Here is a 22,436-nt window from a genome sequence, read left to right on the forward strand (position 1 = left end):
ATTGCATATAAGCATACATTAAAAATTTGGAGACTCTAGCAACAAAGGTGTAGAAGATATAATTTTATAACTGGTTTTCGATAAGGGTTTTTATCGATAAAAAAAGATCGGGATGAGTTATCGAATTTTAATGATAAACTTGATATGCGCGCTGTAATTACGAACATTTTACAAAAAATTTGAAGTCTCTAGCTCGTATATCTTATGAAATCGACGCGTTCATACATACGGACAGACGGACAGACAGACGGACAGGGCCAAACCTGCCACGCCTCCTTCTCCCTGTTACATACATTTCAACAAAAATATCTTTTCATAGCATATCGACTGGTGTCTTTTTCGACTCATTCACGAAGTGAAAGAGTATATTGGTTTTGTGCAATGTCCGTCTTGCTGTCCGTCCGTCTGTCCGTATGAACGCAATCTATTTCGGCGCTATTGAAGCTAGAGATTTGAAATTTGGAACACATACTCGTGTATATCTCCGATTTATAAAGTGTTAAAATTTTTCTGATCCGCCCACTAGGGGCGTGGCAAATCGGAAAATGCATTTTCCGATATACCAGAAATCATGTTTGTTGAAGAGCTAGAAAGCTGAAATTTGGTATGTAGATCCGCGTCGACCACACAAGATCACGAGCTATAGCGGATATATCTCCGCCCATTGAGGGCGTGGCAAATCGGACAAAACTGTATCTCCTAAAAATGAAAACCTAGAATGCTGAAATTGCACGTAAGCTGATGTTTTAATTCTATAAAGATGGGTGAAAAAATTATATAGGGGCGTGGCAAATCGGACCTGAAGATATAGAGATTTTTCGACTATATTTTTCACTTGTTTCAATCGCAGTGTGTTTGGCAATATGTAGGCATAAAGCTGCTTCCTGTTCTTCCGTTTTGGTCGACTTACGAACGAAACTGGGTAACTGCGCCCATCACAGCCACATGTTGTTTGGAGGCACCGTGCTGGCGGATGTCAAAAAGCTTTGCGCCAATTGAGGATTTGCAATATGCACAAAAAGCTCGCGTTGAATCGGTGACATACGAATCCTTAGCTTAAATTCGTCATCCTGCAGCACTGACCAGAGAACACATAGACTAGACATGTAGAACAAATTTTTCTACAGCAGTAAATGTTAAGTTGGTCAACCACTATACTTCGTATTTGCTCGGCTCGGTCGCTGGTGGTTCGAGCAGTGAAAATATTGCACGACAAAGTCAGTGCGCTGCAACCGCTCAAACGAAATGGTCCCATTCTTATACAAAGCACCACTAACCAGAGAACACATAGACTAGACATCTAGAACAAATTTTTTCACCGACGAAAAAATGCGCTGAGGAGCAGTGTTGCCAATTTTTGTTGAGCAAAAAAAGCTGTTTTTAGTGGGAAGATACTTTTTAAAAAACCGAAATTTGGTGAAAAAATCGGAAAAAAAGCTGATGGTTTTTGCTTTGATTTGATTGATATTTAAATATATTTTTAACAATTTATAATCATGGCATCATTTCTTCAACCCCCGCAAGCCGTATCTGTGAAGTTTTATAATATATATGTTTTACCTGATGCTTGAAATTGAGTTAAGCATCACAGTATTGATCTGACGAAAAATGTTACCCACTTGGGCATTGGCAAAGAAAGTAATGCAAAAGTGGCCAAGTTCCTAAATTTCATATATCCTTTCAAACCCTTAGAACACGCTTCTCAGCTCAAAACTTTGTAGCGTCTTGAGTAGTTTCCTACTGAATTGAGTGGATTTTCTTATATTGGGGTTCAATACTATCAATGTTCTCCAAAAATATATATGCATGAAAAGGAATCAACATTTTTCACTATTTAAAAATTTGTCGGCAACTTTAAACACATAAATTCTTGTACAAAAAGAGTTGCATACATTTTTTAGTCTTTTCGTTTCATTTACATAGAATCAAAAAGTTCGATATTGTTGTTCACAATAAGTTGTTCTGAATTAAATATAAATCATATCCTAGTTTAGTTAGCTCCATATTATTACCGCTTGGTTCGTTCATTGAAAATTGAATTACTGAACTATTTGGTTTTAATTTAACTACAATGAAGAAAACTTAATTCTTCATACAAATTATCCATACAATATACGAAAATTTCTTCAATAAATAAATAAAAGCGGAAATAAAGCAAATTATTCTTCAAAAAATCCAGAATTCCCGCTGCCCGCTGTTTTGGAGTTTTTCCCGCGATCGGCTTTTCAAAAAAGCCAGATTTGACGGAAAAAAAGCTGATTTGGCAACACTGCTGAGGAGACTACACAACTTCGTATTTGCTCGGCTCAGTCTCTTGAGGCTCAAGCAGTGAAAATATTGCACGACAAAATCAGTGTGCTGCAAGCGCTCAAACGAAATGGTGCTATTCTTATATGAAGCACGGTTATGCGCTATTTGTCCTACTCTCTCTCTCACACTCTATCTCTCTCTATAGTCTCTCAAATAGCAGCAGCGCACAGAAATTGAAAATTGTTCGCGACGATCCCAGCTCTTTCCTTTTGAGTGAAGGGTATACCGAAATCATAAAAGCGTTTGTCACGCTCATGCAAACAAAATGTAAGCGTTTCGATGGTTATTCGTGGGAAGGGTAGGAAAGCGTTGATACGCATAAAGAATATGATTTCGCGACGGGCAAGCACACACACACTTGCAGTCTCTGGAAACATGAGTGAGCATTTGTGGCCTGTGTGCGTAACTCTTGCTGCCTGAGCAAATTGTAATGCCCAAAATTTACCGTTGATTGGCATACACATACATTTGCATACATACATACATATGTGTATAATATAATTGTCTGTATGGGATAATAATTGTCTGGCGATTCAGTAGTTTGTCAATTTTGTATTGTTTGAATTGTAGAGTGACTGTCAAATGAGCTTTTACTTAGACTCCCGTTTCTTCCCTTCTGTGTAAGAGTATATCGAACTCTTCAACCCGTTTGCCAAGCTCGTACAAAATATTTGCGTTTTCGTTATTATTTGTGGGAAGGTGTAAGGTTACATTAGTTTTCCAGCCGGGGTCAGAGTCTCAGTCTGCCCAGTGCCATAACTTACAAGAAATTTATTAGTTACTTCGGGACGTACAGTGCCGGAGAAATGGGAGAGGGGAAGGGTACCATTTGAGGTTAAGTGACCACGTGGCCTGATCAAGCGCACTCTAGATTGCTGGGGTCGGGGTTGCGAAGGCGTGCTGTGGGGAGTTAGTGGGCCCACTACGAATGGTAGATCGCGGGTCGAGGAGCACCCAGCGTTGCCGCCGGCGCTCACTTCCAGACCACGCGATCTTCACTGCCAGAGATTTACCCTTCTGGCGAACGGGTCGTAGCCACGTTTAAACTACCAGTTAGTGTTGTTATAGTTAATTGTAGTTAGTGTTAAAAGTCAATACGTTAGATGAACTAACTACAAATAAATACACAACCATTTCTACATATGCATGCTTACAACTCCCAAGCTTAACCTAAATTCTAATACCTTTTCACTGATCCGATTTTTATTAACGTCCGCTCACTCCAAGAGCTCAAAACTAACTCCCGCTCACTCCGAGAGCTCGAAAGTAACTAACTCATGCACGCATCTTTCAATCCTCTTCGGCTGCTGTGCAGATTTCACCACGCGACCAGCAATGCAATTCACCCCCGCGAGCTTTCGAGCCGCACGGTTGTATTGCTGATCGTGCGCCCGCCCACTAATTTGAATTTCTGCTTATGTCCTAAGACTAACTGCTATACCACTTACGGCTACTTAATAACTACTTAACGCTATTTTACAAACGAATGCTTCCACTTATAGCCTAACTTACTCTCTACCAAAATATGAATTCATAATTCAACTCATTATTTATGAAGCAAAAATATAAATCGACGAGTCGTTTGCGTTTGCAAAAACTACTCTGTAGCAGCAATAGCAATAAAAATTGTGCTATGCTCTCGCTACCGCTCTCGTTTTTGACGAGAGCCGTAGCCTAACAAAAAAAAGTTTGTCCTCTGCTCTGCTCTCGTAGTTTGTTGTGTTAAAATCTGTAGCGATAGCAATAGCACAAAACGAAATGATGTGCTACGCTCTGCCGTAGCGGTAGCTGAAAACGGATAGCGAAAGCGATAGCTGAAAACAGAGAACGAGATGAAATCATAGCAAGATGAGAACAGAGCCAGATGAGAACATAGCGAGATGATAACAGAGCGAGATGAGAGTAAAACAAATGTGCTAGAGCCGTATGAGCAGCAGCAGATCTTCCAGGCATTGAAGCCACCAATTTTGTTGTTGTTTCGGACAGGATTTTCTCCCATTCCTCGACTAATGTCGTTTTTAAATCTTTTTTGTTGAAAATATTTCGAGACCTGATACTAGTGTCTAAAATGAACCACAAATTTTTATTACATTACATTTACATTAAGATCCGGGGACTGTGCTTAAGGTTTGAGGTTATGCGGCCAGTTCCATACCCGCCAAGACTGAACGACAACCGATGTGTGCTTTGGGTCGTTCTCCTGATAAAATGTAAAGTCCTCTTTCAGGGCAAGATATTCAGCACTTTGCATAAGATTTTGTGTTAAAATGCTTAAGTACATATTCTTATCCATGGTGCTTTCAATAAAAGTTAGTTTTCCAACTTCAGAGACAGACATACAGGCCCAAACCCTCACAGACCTTCCATCATGCTTTACTGTGGGTTTCAGGTGCTTCTCTTGCAGCTCGGTATTCGCTTGTCGCAAGACGTAGGGCCTCCCATCCAAACCAAATATGTTAAACTTGGACTCGTCAACGAAAATGACTTTGTTCCAGTAGCTGGTGTCCTTGTTTATGTACTCTTTAGCGAGTAGGAGCCGGCTTTCCTTATTTTTCTTACTAATGAAAATCTTCTTGCGAGCAATTCTACCATGTAAATCATGGTCTCGGAGTATACGACGAATTGTTTCTGCACCACACGACTTCCCCAGCTGTTGCTCCATCTGACTAGCCAGTTTTGGAGCGGATACTTGGGGTTTTCCTTCATTTGGCGCACAATGTATCGCTCATCGGTGTCATTGAAAATTTTGTTGGCAGCCGTTCTACCCCTATTAACCACTCTGTTTTCAAAAACAAATAGGTTTATTATGTTTTTTACTGTAGATTCGGGTAAATTAACGAACTCTGCAATTTTTCGCCGCAAAATTCCATTTTAAAAATGGTGTAGCACCAATTCCCGCTGCTGTATTGTTGTGCGCTTTCCCATTTTTGCAAACACGTGTTTCCTTAACAAAATCTCACTTTGAATGGTAAAAATACTTCAGCTTCACATTGCGAATTCAATAATCAAACCAAAAACTGAAATAGTACCTTTAATTTCCATTTTACGCGAATATACCTGTTCTTAAAAAAGTGTGGGTCAAATAAGCTGTGACATTGAATTTATGACTTTTTTTAGTTTTTGTTATTTTCTTACTGTGTTTTTTTAAATATCAATAAAAAAGTTATGTTACGTAAGTCAGAAATCTTGTCTTCTTATTTTATTTGTTTTTAGATTTACAAAATAACTATTGCAATTCAACATTGCACTATGGGCAAAAATACCGATAGTGAGGCATTAACTGCAACTTTAAAGATAGAGCCTTGAAATTTTGCACATACGTTGCTAATATTAATACAAAATTTCGGTTTTCTTTTTTTTAAGTTTGAGCCACGCCCTCCCCTTGTCCCCATACATGTGATTAATTTACCGATGAATATCGAAACGATTGCAAGCAATTTCATAAATATTATATATTTTAAGTTAATAAACACTATAAATAAATTCAAAAATAAGTAAATAAATAATTTACTACATATATATTCGCGATTCGCAAATCTGAAAGCAAAACATAGGATATGATATTATTCGTAGGATTCATTTTCTAATTGTCACATAATACCTGTTAATTAGTTTCTAATAGTCTTCATTTTCTTCTTCCAATTCGATGCCGTCCAGTTCAGAAGAGATTACATTCTGTTCTTCTTCCTCTTCTTCATTCTCAGATTGATCATCTTTGTTATCTAATGATTGTGAAGCATAAACATCGGGTTCTTCGAGAAGGGCGATAACTTCTCGTGGGAGCATATTTTTCTTGTTGCTATTTTTTCTTTCCTTTAAGTTAAGCGATGAGAGTAGCGGATCTGAAGAATCTAATGCTCTATTGAATACGTCAGTTATAGTATCCAATCGGCTGCATTTTCTGGCATGCGATAATCTGTCTTTTTTATATAATTTATTGCGTGCTTCGGATGCATTTTCTCCTAAAACTCCAACTGGAAGAATACACTATCCATTATTTGGTGACCGTGCACTAAAACTTTGTGAACTGTTGGAGACATTGGATACCAGGAGTATGTAGATATATACATTTTAAATGTTTCATTACAAAAAGCTTTGAATTTGACAGAGTCCACTTTATGCTCACAAGAGATTGTAATCAAAATAATATAAAAGTTCTTAAGTATTTCAGCATTGAAATTTAAAATGGAAGAAAAAAGTTCGAATTCGGCAAATGCTCTCCTTGCAGTATTGCCGTCATTACTGTTGCCACTTCCATTTTGCTTGGGTTTGTCAACATTTAAACCCATTTCATTCCACATTCGTTTTTGTATATAATTTTTACGTAATGACACCTTTTCGTTGTCAGATCCCTTGACGCGCCATATTTTTACATCAATTCTATAAGATATTCTCAGAACAAACTCCAGAAAACGAATCCACGCGTGTAAAGGGCTTACTCCATATTTAAGATTTTTAGAACTAACATTGAATATACTTGAGTTAAAGTCAGTAGTATTAAGCAATTGTGTTGGCTTAGCACCGCATAGCGGGCATGATTGACATGAATTGGTTTTAGTCAAAACATTCAAGACTTTTCCGTCTATTAGCGTATGATCTAACAAATTTTGTAATGAAACTTCCACTTTGGTTTCAGAATAGGAGATTTCTTTTGGTCTACATTTCAATTTAAGTTCGCTAAGCTCTGAATAGGGAGGATAAATGTCACATCCATGCATTTTATTTAATGTTTTTATGTTGATATATTGTTGTTTGAACAACCCATTTTCCATTAAAAATGCTAATGCCGCCTCAGCAGTTATAGGTACTACTGCAATGGATGATTGCTTATTTTCTGCTTCCCACACATTCTCATTGCTCATAGCTTTTTGTAACAGATAAGTTTTTTCGGTCTCTTTTGATTTTTTTGATGAAATCAAAGCAGCATGTACCAAAAGGGGTGTTGCGTTTTTGCTCTCTTCGGCAAGCTCAGAAGCTAATTTCCTCCTTAATCGGGATCCCGCTTCATTATAGTTTAAGCTCTTCCGACCTCCCATATTATTATTGTTGTCATGACGGTGTATTTTAAACTTAGCACTAGAAGCTAGCCAAAGAGAATGTTTTTGTTTAAATCGATTCATATTTCGATTACATTTTTTCAAATTATATTTCATATACGACGTCAAATTATGGACTTTCTCTTTAATAATGTCAAGTTGCACTTCAGATATATATTCGCTGTTTAAATTTTCCAAAATGTAGTTTCTGACAGCGCTTTCTTGCCTATTGTTGCTGCTCCAAACTTCTAGCAACATTGAATTGCTAATCTCGTATGTATCTGCAACATACGATATTTCGCCAAATGGAGCAAAAAGGAGCAAAAACCCTTTATAGCATTTGATTAAGGAATGTTTACTGAATACCTTGCTACTTAAACATTGAACAACAAACTCTAACATTATAAGTTATCTTCCACGAAACACACAAATATTTTTAAGGTTACGGCTGAAAATACAACTAGCAACACATTGGACGATTACACAATAAATCACAAGTAGCACAAAATCTTTTAATACATTCTGTTAAGCATACCTTTAAGAAGATTTTCCATAGTTAAATTGGTTTGTAAATTTTAATTGCAATAGTTTTTTTACGTCGACAGCTGAGAATAATTTGGCGCACTTTTTGCCATTCACCATGCAACCCTGAATCAGCTGACTTTGACGAAGCTTAAAACATTAGGGGAAGTCCCCAAAATTTTATAAAAATTGTTTTTATGTCTATTGGAATATCCTTAATGAGATAAAAAAAAAAAAATTGCGGATTCGAGATATAAAAAAAATTAGGTTTATGCCGCACTATCGGTATTTTTGCCCATAGTGCATTGTAGCGAACCAAATCAATCTATTTCCTATCAACTGGCAGTTCCTCATTTAATATGGACAAATTTGTCGCTACGTCGAGTAAGTTTGTACAAAATCATTTGTAGTCTATTTTAATGTATTCTGTAATTTCTTAGAAAAAGATGTTGTTGCCCCTACGCCTTCAACAACTTCAAGTCCACCTAACGCCGCTGCTCCCATCGACCGCAAACGAAAAAAATGCGTTTCGGAAGTTTGGTCCCATTTTGACCGCTTAAATAATAAAGTCTTTGCCAGATCTCGACATTGCGGCAAAGAATACCGCACAAGTGGGAACACATCTAATTTGATGGAGCTCTTAAGACAAGTCCACCTATTTGAGCAAAATACTGAAAAGACCAAAAGTACAACCGACTTAAAATCATTTTTTCTTCGTAGCCAGTGCTACCAGGAAGGCGCGAATTGACGAGTCCCTTGCTCGCATGATGGTACTTGATTTGCAGCCAAATAATTTTTCTGAACAAAATTCAATGGTTGGAGAATGAAGTTGATCTAGAAAATGAAGCTTTATTATAGTAGTAAGATTTGAAAGTCAAATGATCTCTTATACTTTTTTTTTTTTATTATTTTTATTAAGCAACTGAAATGGAGAATGAAGTTGATCTAGAAATTTAAGCTTTATTATAGTAGTAAGATTTGAAATTGAAATTATCTTTTATATTTTTTGTATTTTTTTATTTTTATTATAATTTTTTTTGTTAAGCAACTGAAAGAAACCCGTTGTATATTTTTAAGAAAACTGGACTGAATAAACCTTGTTTGTTGAACCTTTGCATTCATAGTATGTAAATATGTATTTAATTTGCAACATTTTTGATTTTAATATATAAAGAATTTTCGATGGAACCATCGATAATGTCGATGGTTTGAACCATCGTTGGGAAATCCATCGAGTACCGTCTCTATCGATGGTTCTCCAGCTCTAGTAGGCACACGCCAATGTTCATCTCCCAAGCATACAAACACTAACCAGAGAACACATAGACTAGACATCTAGAACAAATTTTTTCACCGACGAAAAAATGCGCTGAGGAGACTACACAACTTCGTATTTGCTCGGCTCAGTCTCTTGAGGCTCAAGCAGTGAAAATATTGCACGACAAAATCAGTGTGCTGCAAGCGCTCAAACGAAATGGTGCCATTCTTATATGAAGCACGGCTATGCGCTATTTGTCCTACTCTCTCTCTCTCACTCTATCTCTCTCTCTCTCTATGGCCTCTCAAATAGCAGCAGCGCACAGAAATTGAATATTGTTCGCGACGATCCCAGCTCTTTCCTCTCGAGTGAAGGGTATACCGAAATCATAAAAGCATTTGTCACGCTCATGCAAGCAACATGTAAGCGTTTCGATGGTTATTCGTGGGAAGGGTATGAAAGCGTTGATACGCATAAAGAATATGATTTCGCGACGGGCAAGTACACACACACTTGTAGTCCCTTGCTACATGTATGAGCATACACATACACAAATGTATGTATGCATGTGCTCACTTCACAAGGCAGACCAACGGTAAATTTTGGGCTTTACAATTTGCACAGGCTGTTGTGCACAGAAAGAATACATTTTCGCGACGAGCATGCACACACACACTTACATCCTTGCTACGTGTATGTGCTTTTGTGTGCGTGCGTCGCGAAACTCAATTCTTTCTCAGTATTTTCGTCTAGCATCAGCCCAAAAGTGAGCACATGCATACATACATTTGTGTATGTGTATGCTTGTATGGGATGGCAAGCTAATTGTCTCTGGATTTAGTAGTTTGTAAATTTTGTATGATTTGAATCGTAGGGTGACTATCAAATGGGCCATTATGACTTAATTAGAAATTTTTGACAATAATGAGTAAAGCTTGAGTGTAATATGACATATGTATTTCATATATTGCATAGCATTTAATAAAGTTAGTAGTGTTTTACGATAATTTTTTCGGTTAAAAATGTGTATAAAATAATTTTAATTATATATAATTATTTACGGATATAAACACATTTATAAACATGATTAGCAATAATAATATATAAATGTACTTATGTACATATGTATGTATGTTCATACATAGTACATCTGTTTAAAGTGGTTATGACAGTCCGTAAGACCGACCAAATGCAAATGCTGGGCTTTAAAATTGCTACAAGCAGCAAGAGTAACGCACGCAGGTCACAAATGCTCATACATGTAGCAAGGGACTACAAGTGTGTGTGTACTTGCCCGTCGCGAAATCATATTCTTTATGCGTATCAACGCTTTCATACCCTTCCCACGAATAACCATCGAAACGCTTACATGTTGCTTGCATGAGCGTGACAAATGCTTTTATGATTTCGGTATACCCTTCACTCAAGAGGAAAGAGCTGGGATCGTCGCGAACAATATTCAATTTCTGTGCGCTGCTGCTATTTGAGAGGCCATAGAGAGAGAGAGAGATAGAGTGAGAGAGAGAGAGTAGGACAAATAGCGCATAGCCGTGCTTCATATAAGAATGGCACCATTTCGTTTGAGCGCTTGCAGCACACTGATTTTGTCGTGCAATATTTTCACTGCTTGAGCCTCAAGAGACTGAACCGAGCAAATACGAAGTTGTGTAGTCTCCTCAGCGCATTTTTTCGTCGGTGAAAAAATTTGTTCTAGATGTCTAGTCTATGTGTTCTCTGGTTAGTGATACAAACAAAGGGTAGCTCATGAGTGAGTGAGCTAAAATGAAAGGCTCACTGAACTGAGCCAGTGAGCCAGTTCCTTCTATATGGCTCATTTTGGCTCACTAGCTCATTTTGGTTGACATTTTTGCTCACTCGCTCATTTTGCGTTCTTCTCAATCACAAAGTTAACGTTTTTTCCCGCGAATCGTGTATTTCATCAAACTTTCAATGTCGGTAATTAGAATGCACAGCGAAATTTGGACTCATTTTGAGGACATGGGAACGCAACAGGCTAAATGCAAGATTTGCAAAAGTGTCTTAAGCTGCAAGTCACAAGGCAATTTGAATAGACATTTAAAAACCAAGCATCCAGCAACTCTTGAGACCGGTATACGACAAATCGTGGAAGGCTCAGTTGTTCTGGAAAAAACAACAAAAAATCACTTCATTTGTCCGCAAGCCCATTCCGGCGAGCAAATCTTCGCAGATTGACAGGCAATTGTCAAAATGCCGAGGAATACATTCATTGAAAAGACGACCCCTTAATATGGTGGAACCAGCGAAAATCGCAGTACCCATTACTATACGCATATATGTTAAAACGGCTCTGCATAGTCACTACATCTGTGCCCTGTGAGCGCAGGTGAAACAGTGCGAAAAAAAATGTCTTTACTGAAACCGAAGAACGTCGAAAGCCTGATGTTGTTGCATAACAACATGTAAATTTTGAGTAAGTATTTTTTTAATTCACAAACCGTATACTTAATCGATTCCTTTTTTTATAGTATATATAATCTCTCATACTTCCCAATGTATGGATCTCGAATGCGTATAATGTCTCATACTTCCCAATGCATGGATCTCGAATGCGTATTTTTTTGTTTTAATTTTCTGTTATATTTTATCTCAAAATTTTGTTATTTTTGTATTTGTATTATTTTCTGTTATATTTTATCTCATAATTTTGTTACATTCCCAATGAAGGGAGCTAAAAAATATATACTTTATTAAGTTTGTTCTGTTAGTTTTAAGAAACAAATTTTAAATGTGTCATTTTTTTTTAAGTTTAAATGTAACGTATTTTGACAGTTTTTTTTTTTCAAGTTGCTTGCGATCACTATCAGCTCACGAGCAATCAGCAGGTGAGCCAGTGAGCCATATGAGTGAGTTGGCTCACTTCACAAAAAAGAGCGAGTGAGCTGGTTCACCTCAATGAGCTGCTTTTACCCAAGTATACATCCCATGCGTACACACAATCAAATGTATATACATACATACATATGTATGTGAGGACTTCACAAGATCGACCAAATGCAAATGCTGGACTGTAAAATCAGTGTTGCCGAATAGGCTATTTTGTAGCTAGATCCGGCTACTTTTTAAGGCCGATTGCTACACAAATTTTCAAACAGCTATTAGCTACAAATCTGGCTATTTTCAAATGCAAGCGAACTTATAAAAAATTTGGATTCGATACTTTTTAAATGTAAATGATTTAAATGTACTGAGTTTTGTCACTAACCAGAGAACACATAGACTAGACATCTAGAACAAATTTTTTCACCGACGAAAAAATGCGCTGAGGAGACTACATAACTTCGTATTTGCTCGGCTCAGTCTCTTGAGGCTCAAGCAGTGAAAATATTGCACGACAAAATCAGTGTGCTGCAAGCGCTCAAACGAAATGGTGCCATTCTTATATGAAGCACGGCTATGCGCTATTTGTCCTACTCTCTCTCTCTCACTCTATCTCTCTCTCTCTATGGCCTCTCAAATAGCAGCAGCGCACAGAAATTGAAAATTGTTCGCGACGATCCCAGCTCTTTCCTTTTGAGTGAAGGGTATACCGAAATCATAAAAGCGTTTGTCACGCTCATGCAAGCAACATGTAAGCGTTTCGATGGTTATTCGTGGGAAGGGTATGAAAGCGTTGATACGCATAAAGAATATGATTTCGCGACGGGCATGCACACACACACTTGTAGTCCCTTGCCACATGTATGAGCATTTGTGACCTGCGTGCGTTACTCTTGCTGCTTGTAGCAATTTTAAAGCCCAGCATTTGCATTTGGTCGGTCTTACGGACTGTCATAACCACTTTAAACAGATGTACTATGTATGAACATACACACATATGTACATAAGTACATTTATATATTATTATTGCTAATCATGTTTATAAATGTGTTTATATCCGTAAATAATTATATATAATTAAAATTATTTTATACACATTTTCAACCGAAAAAATTATTGTAAAACACTACTAACTTTATTAAATGCTTTGCAATATATGAAATACACATGTCATATTATACTCAAGCTTTACTCATTATTGTCAAAAATTTCTAATTAAGTCATAATGGCCCATTTGATAGTCACCCTACGATTCAAATCATACAAAATTTACAAACTACTAAATCCAGAGACAATTAGCTTGCTGTATAAACCCGTGTTTGCCCGGGCTTAAATAAACACCGTTCGGTTAGATAATTTGAGAAAGTAATATTTATTTATTCACGCGTCGTTTACAATGATCAGCCACGCTCGCTGGCAAGAAGAATAGAAGTAGTAAAAAGGAACCAAAGTAACAACAATAATAAAGCTCGCATACGAAAGCTCATTCCGTGGCTTGTGCCGCGGAGCTTTCTGTGAGTGGATCGTCTTCCACAGAAAGCTCTCTTGGTACGGGTCTCCACACTTGCCATCCCATACAAGCATACACATACACAAATGTATGTATGCATGTGCTCACTTCACAAGGCAGACCAACGGCAAATTTTGGGCTTTACAATTTGCACAGGCTGTTGTGCACAGAAAGAATACATTTTCGCGACGAGCATGCACACACCCATTTACATCCTTGCTACGTGTATGTGCTTTTGTGTGCGTGCGTCGCGAAACTCAATTCTTTCTCAGTATTTTCGTCTATCATCAGCCCAAAATTTACCGTTGGTCTGCCTTGTGAAGTGAGCACATGCATACATACATTTGTGTATGTGTATGCTTGTATAGGATGGCAAGCTAATTATCTCTGGATTTAGTAGTTTGTAAATTTTGTATGATTTGAATCGTAGGGTGACTATCAAATGGACTATTATGACTTAATTAGAAATTTTTGACAATAATGAGTAAAGCTTGAGTATAATATGACATGTGTATTTCATATATTGCAAAGCATTTAATAAAGTTAGTAGTGTTTTACGTTAATTTTTTCGGTTGAAAATGTGTATAAAATAATTTTAATTATATATAATTATTTACGGATATAAACACATTTATAAACATGATTAGCAATAATAATATATAAATGTACTTATGTACATATGTGTGTATGTTCATACATAGTACATCTGTTTAAAGTGGTTATGACAGTCCGTAAGACCGACCAAATGCAAATGCTGGGCTTTAAAATTGCTACAAGCAGCAAGAGTAACGCACGCAGGTCACAAATGCTCATACATGTGACAAGGGACTACAAGTGTGTGTGTGCATGCCCGTCGCGAAATCATATTCTTTATGCGTATCAACGCTTTCATACCCTTCCCACGAATAACCATCGAAACGCTTACATGTTGCTTGCATGAGCGTGACAAACGCTTTTATGATTTCGGTATACCCTTCACTCAAAAGGAAAGAGCTGGGATCGTCGCGAACAATTTTCAATTTCTGTGCGCTGCTGCTATTTGAGAGGCCATAGAGAGAGAGAGAGAGAGTAGGACAAATAGCGCATAGCCGTGCTTCATATAAGAATAGCACCATTTCGTTTGAGCGCTTGCAGCATACTGATTTTGTCGTGCAATATTTTCACTGCTTGAGCCTCAAGAGACTGAGCCGAGCAAATACGAAGTTGTGTAGTCTCCTCAGCGCATTTTTTCGTCGGTGAAAAAATTTGTTCTAGATGTCTAGTCTATGTGTTCTCTGGTCAGTGCTATTATCTATACGTGCTCGCTGCTGTATGTCAGACTGCAAAAATATTTAAATATTGACTGTGATATAATTTGTTACAGACTATATAAAGTACATATTAACAACTTAATTATGCTTTCTTTATATGTACACATTTATTAATTACTTTGGATGAACTATTGACACGGCTTATATCGAATTCTGGAAATATTATGCCAATCTCTCGCAGCGCCGAAACTGTGCTATCTGATCCATGACAGGCATTGCGAGTGTCTGATAGACCGTAAAGAGCGCGTATGCAGTTGGGATCGGTATACACCGCTTTAAACACTTTGGTGGGGCCCATAAGCTGACGCCATTTTTGTATACATGACTCGGATTGCAGTATAAAAGCGGAGCAGAAACCGCTAAAACGAAAATCTGTAGAAATATTTAGATTTCAATGGAATTACTATACCTTTGCATGAAACTAGTTAAACGATAATAAAAAAATTTGTCTTTGTGTTCCACGTAAAAACACTCCGATAGCTCCTTAGTAACACGCAAATCCTTAGCTGCTAAGATATTAAAATTGCTTTCCATTTGGGCTTTTAGCTGCTGTACCGCATATGTGTTACGTACAATATGCGGTTTCAATAGTGCCAAAGTAATTTCCATGTTATACATTTAAAGAAACTGGTAAGTCTACTTTTTCGACAACATAAGTAAAAAAATACATTCGAAGGAAACAGAGTTTATCTACTTAGTTTTTTACGATTTAAATTTCGTAACTTTACAGCGCAGAAATTGTAAGCAACTTAATTACACTTTTGGCTTAAGCTTTCGATGTCATTATCGATATATCAAATATCTTTCTGCGTTTTTATCGATTGTCATTAAGACTAGAAGAATAATATCAGTACCACCACTAGCCATACAACACATTTATACACAAATATTATTGTGCGAAAATCTTTGCACTAGTACTGGAGAAAATCTGATGTTTAACGACATCGATGTTTCGATGTTTCGATGTTTTTCAATCAAAAACATCAATGTATCGATGAAACATCGGAATTTTTTTTAATAACTGTATTTAATGTTTATATTCTTAACAAAATTAAATTATATATATATATATATATATATATATATATATATTTGATTGAAATTCATACCTCATTTAAAATTAAAAAATAAAAAAGAAACAAAAACAAAATTAAAAATTAAATAGAAAATAAAAATTTATGGGCATTTCTCCAGAAAGGTCATCAGCAGCCAAAACATTCACTCAATGAAAGCATGCTCTGCTAACATATTTTTTTTATAACTAATCCATCAAATTTAACTAATATAAACCAATTATAAATTTTATCATATTACATCTCGAAATATTGAGACACAAAGCCGAATAAGTGCAAAAGTTCTGTTTTGAGGATTTTTAATGCACATTTTGTTCTTATTATTGAGACACTATGCAATGAAATATACTTCGAATTTTCTCTATTTTACTATAATTAAAAAATTGAATGTACTGAAAATAATTTTTAATACTTTTATTTATGTAAAATTACTAAAATATTAAAAAAAAAAAAGAAGCTGGAAAAATGTCTCATTCGACACATCACCTTCGACCCTGAATAAAACTAAAAACTAAAAAAACTACTCAATATTTTTGAATCGAATAAAAAACATTGTAAAGATGTGCCATTTTCTAACAATTTAAAATTATTCGTAATAAATTGTCACTTAAGGTTTCGCTAAAATCTCAGGTTGAACTGTTCATTTAAAAAGCGACTTACGTTTTTTGTAGCCTGCGAACCTCTTGTTTTTTTGTGATTATCTTAAAAACTAACATTTGCCTAAAATCAGATTTACCACCAACTCTAGAGCTAATCAAGAGCTAAAGGATTCACTATTCGTCAAAATAGGAAAATGTTTTGACATTCGTTTTTTTTAACTCAAAAACGTAGGAGTGTCACATTCGCTACTAGAAAATTGCCCATATGTATCACTCCATCAGTGTTAACTGTTAATAACTTTTTTAAAATACTCGTATTTTACGATCTGCAATTGAATTGTTATTAATATCATTGTTTAAAATTAATCTAAGTATGAGAAACTTTATAGGGTTTTTATATGAATTTTTCCCCATATGTATGTTACACACTAAAGAATCAATTTCCATATTATAAGAATATAATTATATTTAAATAGAAAAGGACAATGTGTCCTGTACTCTTAAATTTAAAAGATGTTAAACACAACACTTTTGTATGCAGTGAATTGATTAAAAATAAAGTGTCCCCTATAAAATGAAAATAAAAAGTATTGGAAACTTTACCATGCAATATCCTAAGAGGTCTCATTTGAGACTCAAACTTTTTTTGTTTATAATACTAGCATGCCAACATTTTTGGATTTTTGCGAGCTTCGTGTTTCGCCAACACGAAGTCCAGCTTTGTTGAACATCCTCTCACTCTCAGTAGAGGTTGCTGACACGCATACATATTATCACTGACCAGACAACACATAGAACATGTAGAACAAATTTTTCTACAGCAGAAAATGTTAAGTTGGTCGACCACTTTACTTCGTATTTGCTCGGCTCGGTCGCTGGAGGTTCGAGCAGTGAAAATATTGCATGACAAAGTCAGTGCGCTGCAAGCGCTCAAACGAAATGGTCCCATTCTTATACGAAGCACATCTATGCGCTTTTGTCCTACTCTCTCTCTCTCTCTCTCTCTCTCTCTCTATGGTCGCTCAAATCACCGAACTCAGCAGCGCACAAAAATTAAAAATTGAAATTGAAATTTTCGACGATCCCAGCTCTTTCCTTTTGAACGAAGGGTATACCTAAATCATAAAAGCGTTTGTCAAGCTCATGCAAAAAAAAATGTAGCGTTTCGATGGATATTTTTGGGAAGGGTATGAAAGCGCTGATACGCATAAAGAATATGAACTCGCGACGGGCAAGCACACACACACTTGCAGTCTCTGGAAACATGTGTGACTATTTGTGGCCTGTGCAAATTGTAAAGCCGAAAATTGGTCGTTGGTCGGTCTTACAGACTGTCATATCCACTTCATACAGATGTACATATGTACATACATATGTATATTATTATACAAATTCATGTTTATAAATGCATATATCGATAAAATACAGTAATTATATATAATTAAAATTAGTTTTAACACATTTTCAACCGAAGAGATGATCGATTATGCTAACATCACTGACCAGAGAACACATAGACTAGACATGTAGAACAAATTTTTCTACAGCAGAAAATGTTAAGTTGGTCGACCACTTTACTTCGTATTTGCTCGGCTCGGTCGCTGGAGGTTCGAGCAGTGAAAATATTGGACGACAAAAACAGTGCGCTGTGAGCGCTCAGACGAAATGGTCGTGATTATGTATGAAGCACACTTATGTGCCATTTGTCCTACTCTCTCTCTCAGTTCCTCTCTCTCGCTCTCTATGGTCGCTGAAATCATCACTCTCAGCGGCGCACAAAAATTGAAATTTTTGTTCGCGACGATCCCAGCTTTTTCCTTTTCAGCGAAGGGTATACCTAAATCATAAAAGCGTTTGTCAGGCTCATGCAAACAAAATGTAGCGTTTCGATGGATATTCGTGGGAAGGGTATGAAAGCGTTGATACGCATAAAGAATATGAATTCGCGACGGGCAAGCATACACACACTTGCAGTCTCTGGAAACATGTGTGAGCATTTGTGGCCTGTGTGCGTAACTCTTGCTGCCTGAGCAAATTGTAATGCCCAAGATTTACCGTTGATTGGCCTTTGAGGGAGCACATACATTTGCATACATATGTGTATGTATGTATGAGATGGGATAATAATAGTCTGGCGATTCAGTAGTTTGTCAATTTTGTATTGTTTGAATTGTAGAGTGACTGCCAAATGAGCCTTTATGACTTAATCAGTAATTTTGGCAGTAAAGATCATTGTGCCACTGGTTGGTTGGTGTTACGGATATCCACTTCACGCAAATGTATATGTACATATTTACGTACATTTATATACTAATTTATCTAATCATATATATATATACATATATATAATTATAATTAAATATTTTATTCAAATTTCAACCGAAAAAATTTTATCGGGGTACACTTATATGTTTATTAAATGCTTTACAATATATTGGCTAGTGGACTATAAAAACTTGAAATGATATACGCAATTTAAAAAAAAAAGTTGCTAAAATTGCTAAAAAATTTATTAAAATTGCTAAAAGAAATTGCCAAATTTTATATGTTAAATTTATTACTTTTATTTATGATTAAGTTTTTAAATGATTGTTAAAATGTCGTCCAATCGTTCCAATATACTTTCTTCATCATTGATAGCATATTTGGAGCTGTCGCTTATTTTTGCCAAACATTTTTTTGGCAGCACATAATTATGGCAGCATTTATCATGCCTTTGTAATCCATATCTTTAATATTTTTCTAAGTTTGTATAAAGAGTTTTTATTAATTTTATGTATAGGCCCAGTGCAGCCTCATGCTCCTCCGTCTTGTCAAATTTTACAACAAAAGGCAACTTGTTTTTTTGTGTACACGCACCCATCGCACTTATGTATATGTTTTTTGTGGCAGCGTGGTGGCGCACATCATAAAGCTTCGCGCCAATAGTGCACTTGCAATAGGCGCAATAGGCCCTTGTTGAGTCTGTGTCATCCTTGCGAATCCACTCTTTAAACTCGCCACTCAACCACACATCGCGAAATTTTTGGGTATACGTTTTTGGCATATTTTATAAAACTTTTAATGAATCTAACAAAACAGCATACAATTTAAAGCTCAGCGCACAAATGACACTCGATCACTTTCGATGAATTTGTGAACTACTTATTGTTCACAAGTTTGTGCATTTATCGATATTGTTATGTTTTTGAACAAGTTGAGTTCTTTTTAAGATGATATTATTGTGAGATCACAAAAATCACAAAATTGCTAAAAGTTGCATAATTTTTTTTAAAAATGGCTATATTTGTGGCTAATAGCAATTTAAAAAAAAAATTGCAAACTCAAATTCAAAATTGCTAGATCTAGCAACTTAATGGCTAAAATGGCAGCACTGGCCTGAACCCTAAAAGCGAAGAGCCGAGCAAATACGAAGTGTCTGGGAGATTACGCTCGAAAATAAGTGTGCAAAACGCTTTACACTAGTTGTCTCATCTATGTGCTCTCTGGTTAGTGGCGCCACCAAGACTTGGTGACCAAGTAGTAAATTATCGATGGATGAAAAAACCAATCGATATATCATGAGAGCCCAAATCCATCGACACTATCAATAGTCTCCATCAATGGATTTGCAGCCCTAATGTCTAGTCTATGAGTTCTTAGGTTAGTGCGTATCCCAAAAACTCTTTCCAATCTCTGTTTTAATTTACATTACCAACGATATCTGAAACACGGATATACTTAGTGAAGAGTCAAGTATCTATCGGAATGCATTGTGTTTAGATATATCGATATTTGGTAGACTAGATTACACAAGCGGCCAATTCGTTCTTCATTTATTAATCAAAAATAATAATCCCCTTATAAAATGCCATTTATGAAAGGAAGAGAGCCTTTACGACGCACATTAAAATATTTAAATGCTGGCAAATTAGTTCTAAAGGAAAGGGTGCGTATATTCAGCGTTAGTTACAATACATATGGTAATCACCATGCGGGTGCCAGGTAAGAAGACATAATAGGGTGATGATGATGATAAAAATGTTTATCTTCTTACAGGGATTTCGTGTTTTGGAACATTCCACAGATTCAATTCAGAAATCCAGATGTGCAGGTGGTCACTTTTAAGAATATGACACCATCGCCCTTTGTACGCTGTTTCTTTGAGGATGGACGGGACATGATGATCGATGTTGATTCTAAAAGTCGAGAGGAAATCATTGAACATCTTGTCAACGTTGTTGGAAAAACTCGGTAAAACTCGGACAAACTATATCATCAGTACCTTTAATTATTATCATAAATTTTAGTGAGGAACTTGTCGCCGAGGCGCGTTTGGCAGAGAGTAAAGACAACCCGGCGAATTTTGGATACAGTTGCGAACGCCACTGCATATGTGAAATCGCCGGTCAAGTGTACTGCCCTGGAACAGAGCCACTACCAAAAGAAATGCGAGGAAAATTTAAATTTGCGCAAAAATAAAAGAATAATTTCGTTATATCTTAATAGCGAGCAAATAATATATTCAATTTAAAAGTGAGTTATGTAAGTAGTAGGGTATGTGATGTAGTTCCATGCTAGCGTCGGTTGGGAAGTTGACGCAGATATGATGCCGATGGCTTAGGTTTATTATATTTGCCGTGTGGTCTAGTATGTGGTGTGTCATCACGACTTTTGTTGAATTGGTAACGGTAGATAAAGGGAATATTTTCCTCTCGTGCGATGTTGAGTTCCAAATTGTTATCTGTCTGTCGCTCTAGAGTCCTAAGTTTGGCTTCTATGGCACGAATTGCGTCCGACTTGCTAATTTTATCTTCGCGCTTGCCTCGGCCCAGCGCGGGTATTTCAAGTCGAGGCTTGGGCCTTTGTAGATCATCCTATAAATGACAAGTAAAAAATAAGCTGAACCAGTTTTCCAGCAAGATGAGAAATTTATTTACATATTTTATGTTCTTAGCAAGACGAACAGCTATAGAACGACTACCAATATTTGATCCATCTAGTTTTATAAGTGCATTTGTGGCACCTTCATTTTTTTTAAATGTGATAAAGGCATACCCTCGCGACTGTCCTACCATTGGGCCACCCTTGTGAAATAACATGTCGAACTTTTCAACGGCACCGCATTTTTGCATTAGTTTGAGAAGTTGAAACCGATTGTTATCAAAGAAAAAGTATATATTAGCACAATTCAAAGAAATGAAAGCAAATCATATACAAATGCACAGCTCACAACTTACTCGGTAATGCGTGAATCAAGATTACCAACCCAGATACGCCGTTGTTCCTCAGAAATATCAGCGCTGTTTACATTCGCATTAACTTTACAATTTTTAGTTGGGATTTTCTACAAAAATGCATAATTAAATATTGTAAAATACTAGTTTAAATTAATTTATTTTAACTTACATCATTTGCCATTTTCGCTAGAGATGTTTTATTGAAATATCGATAGATGAGCTGAGAGGTACACTTGGTATCGCTTATTATTCTCGAACATTCATTCACTTAAACCACCACTTAAATTAATATTTTTTTTCGCCCAATTTTTCAAAGGATGGCGTCTTTTATTGAATATTTAAAGTTGTCGATAATGCTGTTGCAGCATAGCATCATAGTACTCCGCTGTTAAAAGACACAGTAGGCAGTGTTGCCAAATTAGCTTTTTTTCGTCAAATCTGTTTTTTTTTTTTTTTCAAAATCCAATTGTGGGAAAAATTCCAAATCAGTGGGCAGCGGGAATTCAGGATTGAATCACTAACCCAACAACACATAGACTAGACATGTAGAACAAACTTTTTCAACACCGAAAAATCTGTCTAGTAGCTACCAACACTTCGTATTCGCTCGGCTCGGTATTTGCTTGCTAGGGTAATGAAAGAAAGCACGACGAAATCAGTGCGCACAAATAATAACGAAAACGCATATATTTTGATGCTTGGCAAACGGTTTGAAGAGTTCGGCATACTCTTCACGCAGA

The 22,436-nt window shown here is 36.4% G+C and overlaps 3 protein-coding genes and 2 long non-coding RNA genes across 8 annotated transcripts; 2 read left to right on the top strand and 3 right to left on the bottom strand.

The window, feature by feature from the left end:
• Positions 1-4,051: 4,051 nt before the first annotated feature.
• LOC149268208 (uncharacterized) lies at positions 4,052-8,057 on the bottom strand. 2 transcript variants are annotated; one of them, XR_016270890.1, is made up of 4 exons: positions 7,882-8,057; positions 5,912-7,806; positions 5,153-5,847; positions 4,052-5,089 (listed from the first exon to the last, which is right to left on the bottom strand). It is a non-coding gene; the product is annotated as an uncharacterized LOC149268208 (long non-coding RNA). The 2 variants fall into 2 exon arrangements; XR_016270889.1 differs by having other exon boundaries at positions 4,052-5,269; positions 5,340-5,847; positions 7,882-8,051.
• Positions 8,058-8,094: 37 nt separating this feature from the next.
• On the top strand, positions 8,095-8,994 carry LOC149268209 (uncharacterized). The gene is made up of 2 exons (XR_016270891.1): positions 8,095-8,252; positions 8,309-8,994. It is a non-coding gene; the product is annotated as an uncharacterized LOC149268209 (long non-coding RNA).
• A 5,870-nt stretch (positions 8,995-14,864) lies between these two features.
• On the bottom strand, positions 14,865-15,718 carry nmdyn-D6 (nucleoside diphosphate kinase 6). Its single transcript, XM_018017530.2, has 2 exons — positions 15,215-15,718; positions 14,865-15,164 (listed from the first exon to the last, which is right to left on the bottom strand). The coding sequence occupies exons 1-2, from the start codon at positions 15,421-15,423 to the stop codon at positions 14,888-14,890; spliced, it is 486 nt and encodes a 161-aa protein (XP_017873019.1). The 5' UTR covers positions 15,424-15,718; the 3' UTR covers positions 14,865-14,887.
• Positions 15,719-20,056: 4,338 nt separating this feature from the next.
• On the top strand, positions 20,057-20,962 carry mRpS25 (mitochondrial ribosomal protein S25). Its single transcript, XM_089473199.1, has 3 exons — positions 20,057-20,461; positions 20,516-20,710; positions 20,767-20,962. The coding sequence occupies exons 1-3, from the start codon at positions 20,325-20,327 to the stop codon at positions 20,936-20,938; spliced, it is 504 nt and encodes a 167-aa protein (XP_089329325.1). The 5' UTR covers positions 20,057-20,324; the 3' UTR covers positions 20,939-20,962.
• Positions 20,947-22,241, bottom strand: LOC108617797 (putative RNA-binding protein 18). 3 transcript variants are annotated; one of them, XM_089473197.1, is made up of 5 exons: positions 22,219-22,241; positions 21,866-22,081; positions 21,695-21,803; positions 21,397-21,608; positions 20,947-21,333 (listed from the first exon to the last, which is right to left on the bottom strand). In XM_089473197.1, exons 2-5 carry the CDS (start codon positions 21,875-21,877, stop codon positions 21,034-21,036), a joined length of 633 nt encoding a protein of 210 aa, XP_089329323.1. In that variant the 5' UTR covers positions 21,878-22,081; positions 22,219-22,241; the 3' UTR covers positions 20,947-21,033. The 3 variants fall into 3 exon arrangements, with proteins under 3 accessions (XP_089329323.1, XP_089329322.1, XP_089329324.1); XM_089473196.1 differs by lacking the exon at positions 22,219-22,241 and having other exon boundaries at positions 21,866-22,211; XM_089473198.1 differs by lacking the exons at positions 21,397-21,608; positions 22,219-22,241 and having other exon boundaries at positions 21,099-21,333; positions 21,697-21,803; positions 21,866-22,212.
• Between the last annotated feature and the right edge of the window lie 195 nt (positions 22,242-22,436).

Source organism: Drosophila arizonae, chromosome X (assembly GCF_054131065.1).
Source record: "Drosophila arizonae isolate 15081-1271.41 chromosome X, UAZ_ARI_1.0, whole genome shotgun sequence".
NCBI classification, from domain to species: Eukaryota; Metazoa; Arthropoda; class Insecta; order Diptera; family Drosophilidae; genus Drosophila; species Drosophila arizonae.

Excerpts from the sequence above, each read along its gene's own strand:
- mRpS25 (XM_089473199.1), top strand. The coding sequence starts at position 20,325 with ATGCCATTTATGAAAGGAAGAGAGCCTTTACGACGCACATTAAAATAT. Across the intron at positions 20,462-20,515 it reads AATCACCATGCGGGTGCCAG|GGATTTCGTGTTTTGGAACA; the intron begins GTAAGAAGACAT and ends ATCTTCTTACAG. Across the intron at positions 20,711-20,766 it reads AACGTTGTTGGAAAAACTCG|TGAGGAACTTGTCGCCGAGG; the intron begins GTAAAACTCGGA and ends CATAAATTTTAG.
- nmdyn-D6 (XM_018017530.2), bottom strand. The coding sequence starts at position 15,423 with ATGTATAACATGGAAATTACTTTGGCACTATTGAAACCGCATATTGTA. Across the intron at positions 15,165-15,214 it reads TTAACTAGTTTCATGCAAAG|CGGTTTCTGCTCCGCTTTTA; the intron begins GTATAGTAATTC and ends TTTTCGTTTTAG.
- LOC108617797 (XM_089473197.1), bottom strand. Across the intron at positions 21,609-21,694 it reads TGATTCACGCATTACCGAGT|TTCAACTTCTCAAACTAATG; the intron begins AAGTTGTGAGCT and ends ATAACAATCGGT. Across the intron at positions 21,334-21,396 it reads TTGCTAAGAACATAAAATAT|GATGATCTACAAAGGCCCAA; the intron begins GTAAATAAATTT and ends TGTCATTTATAG.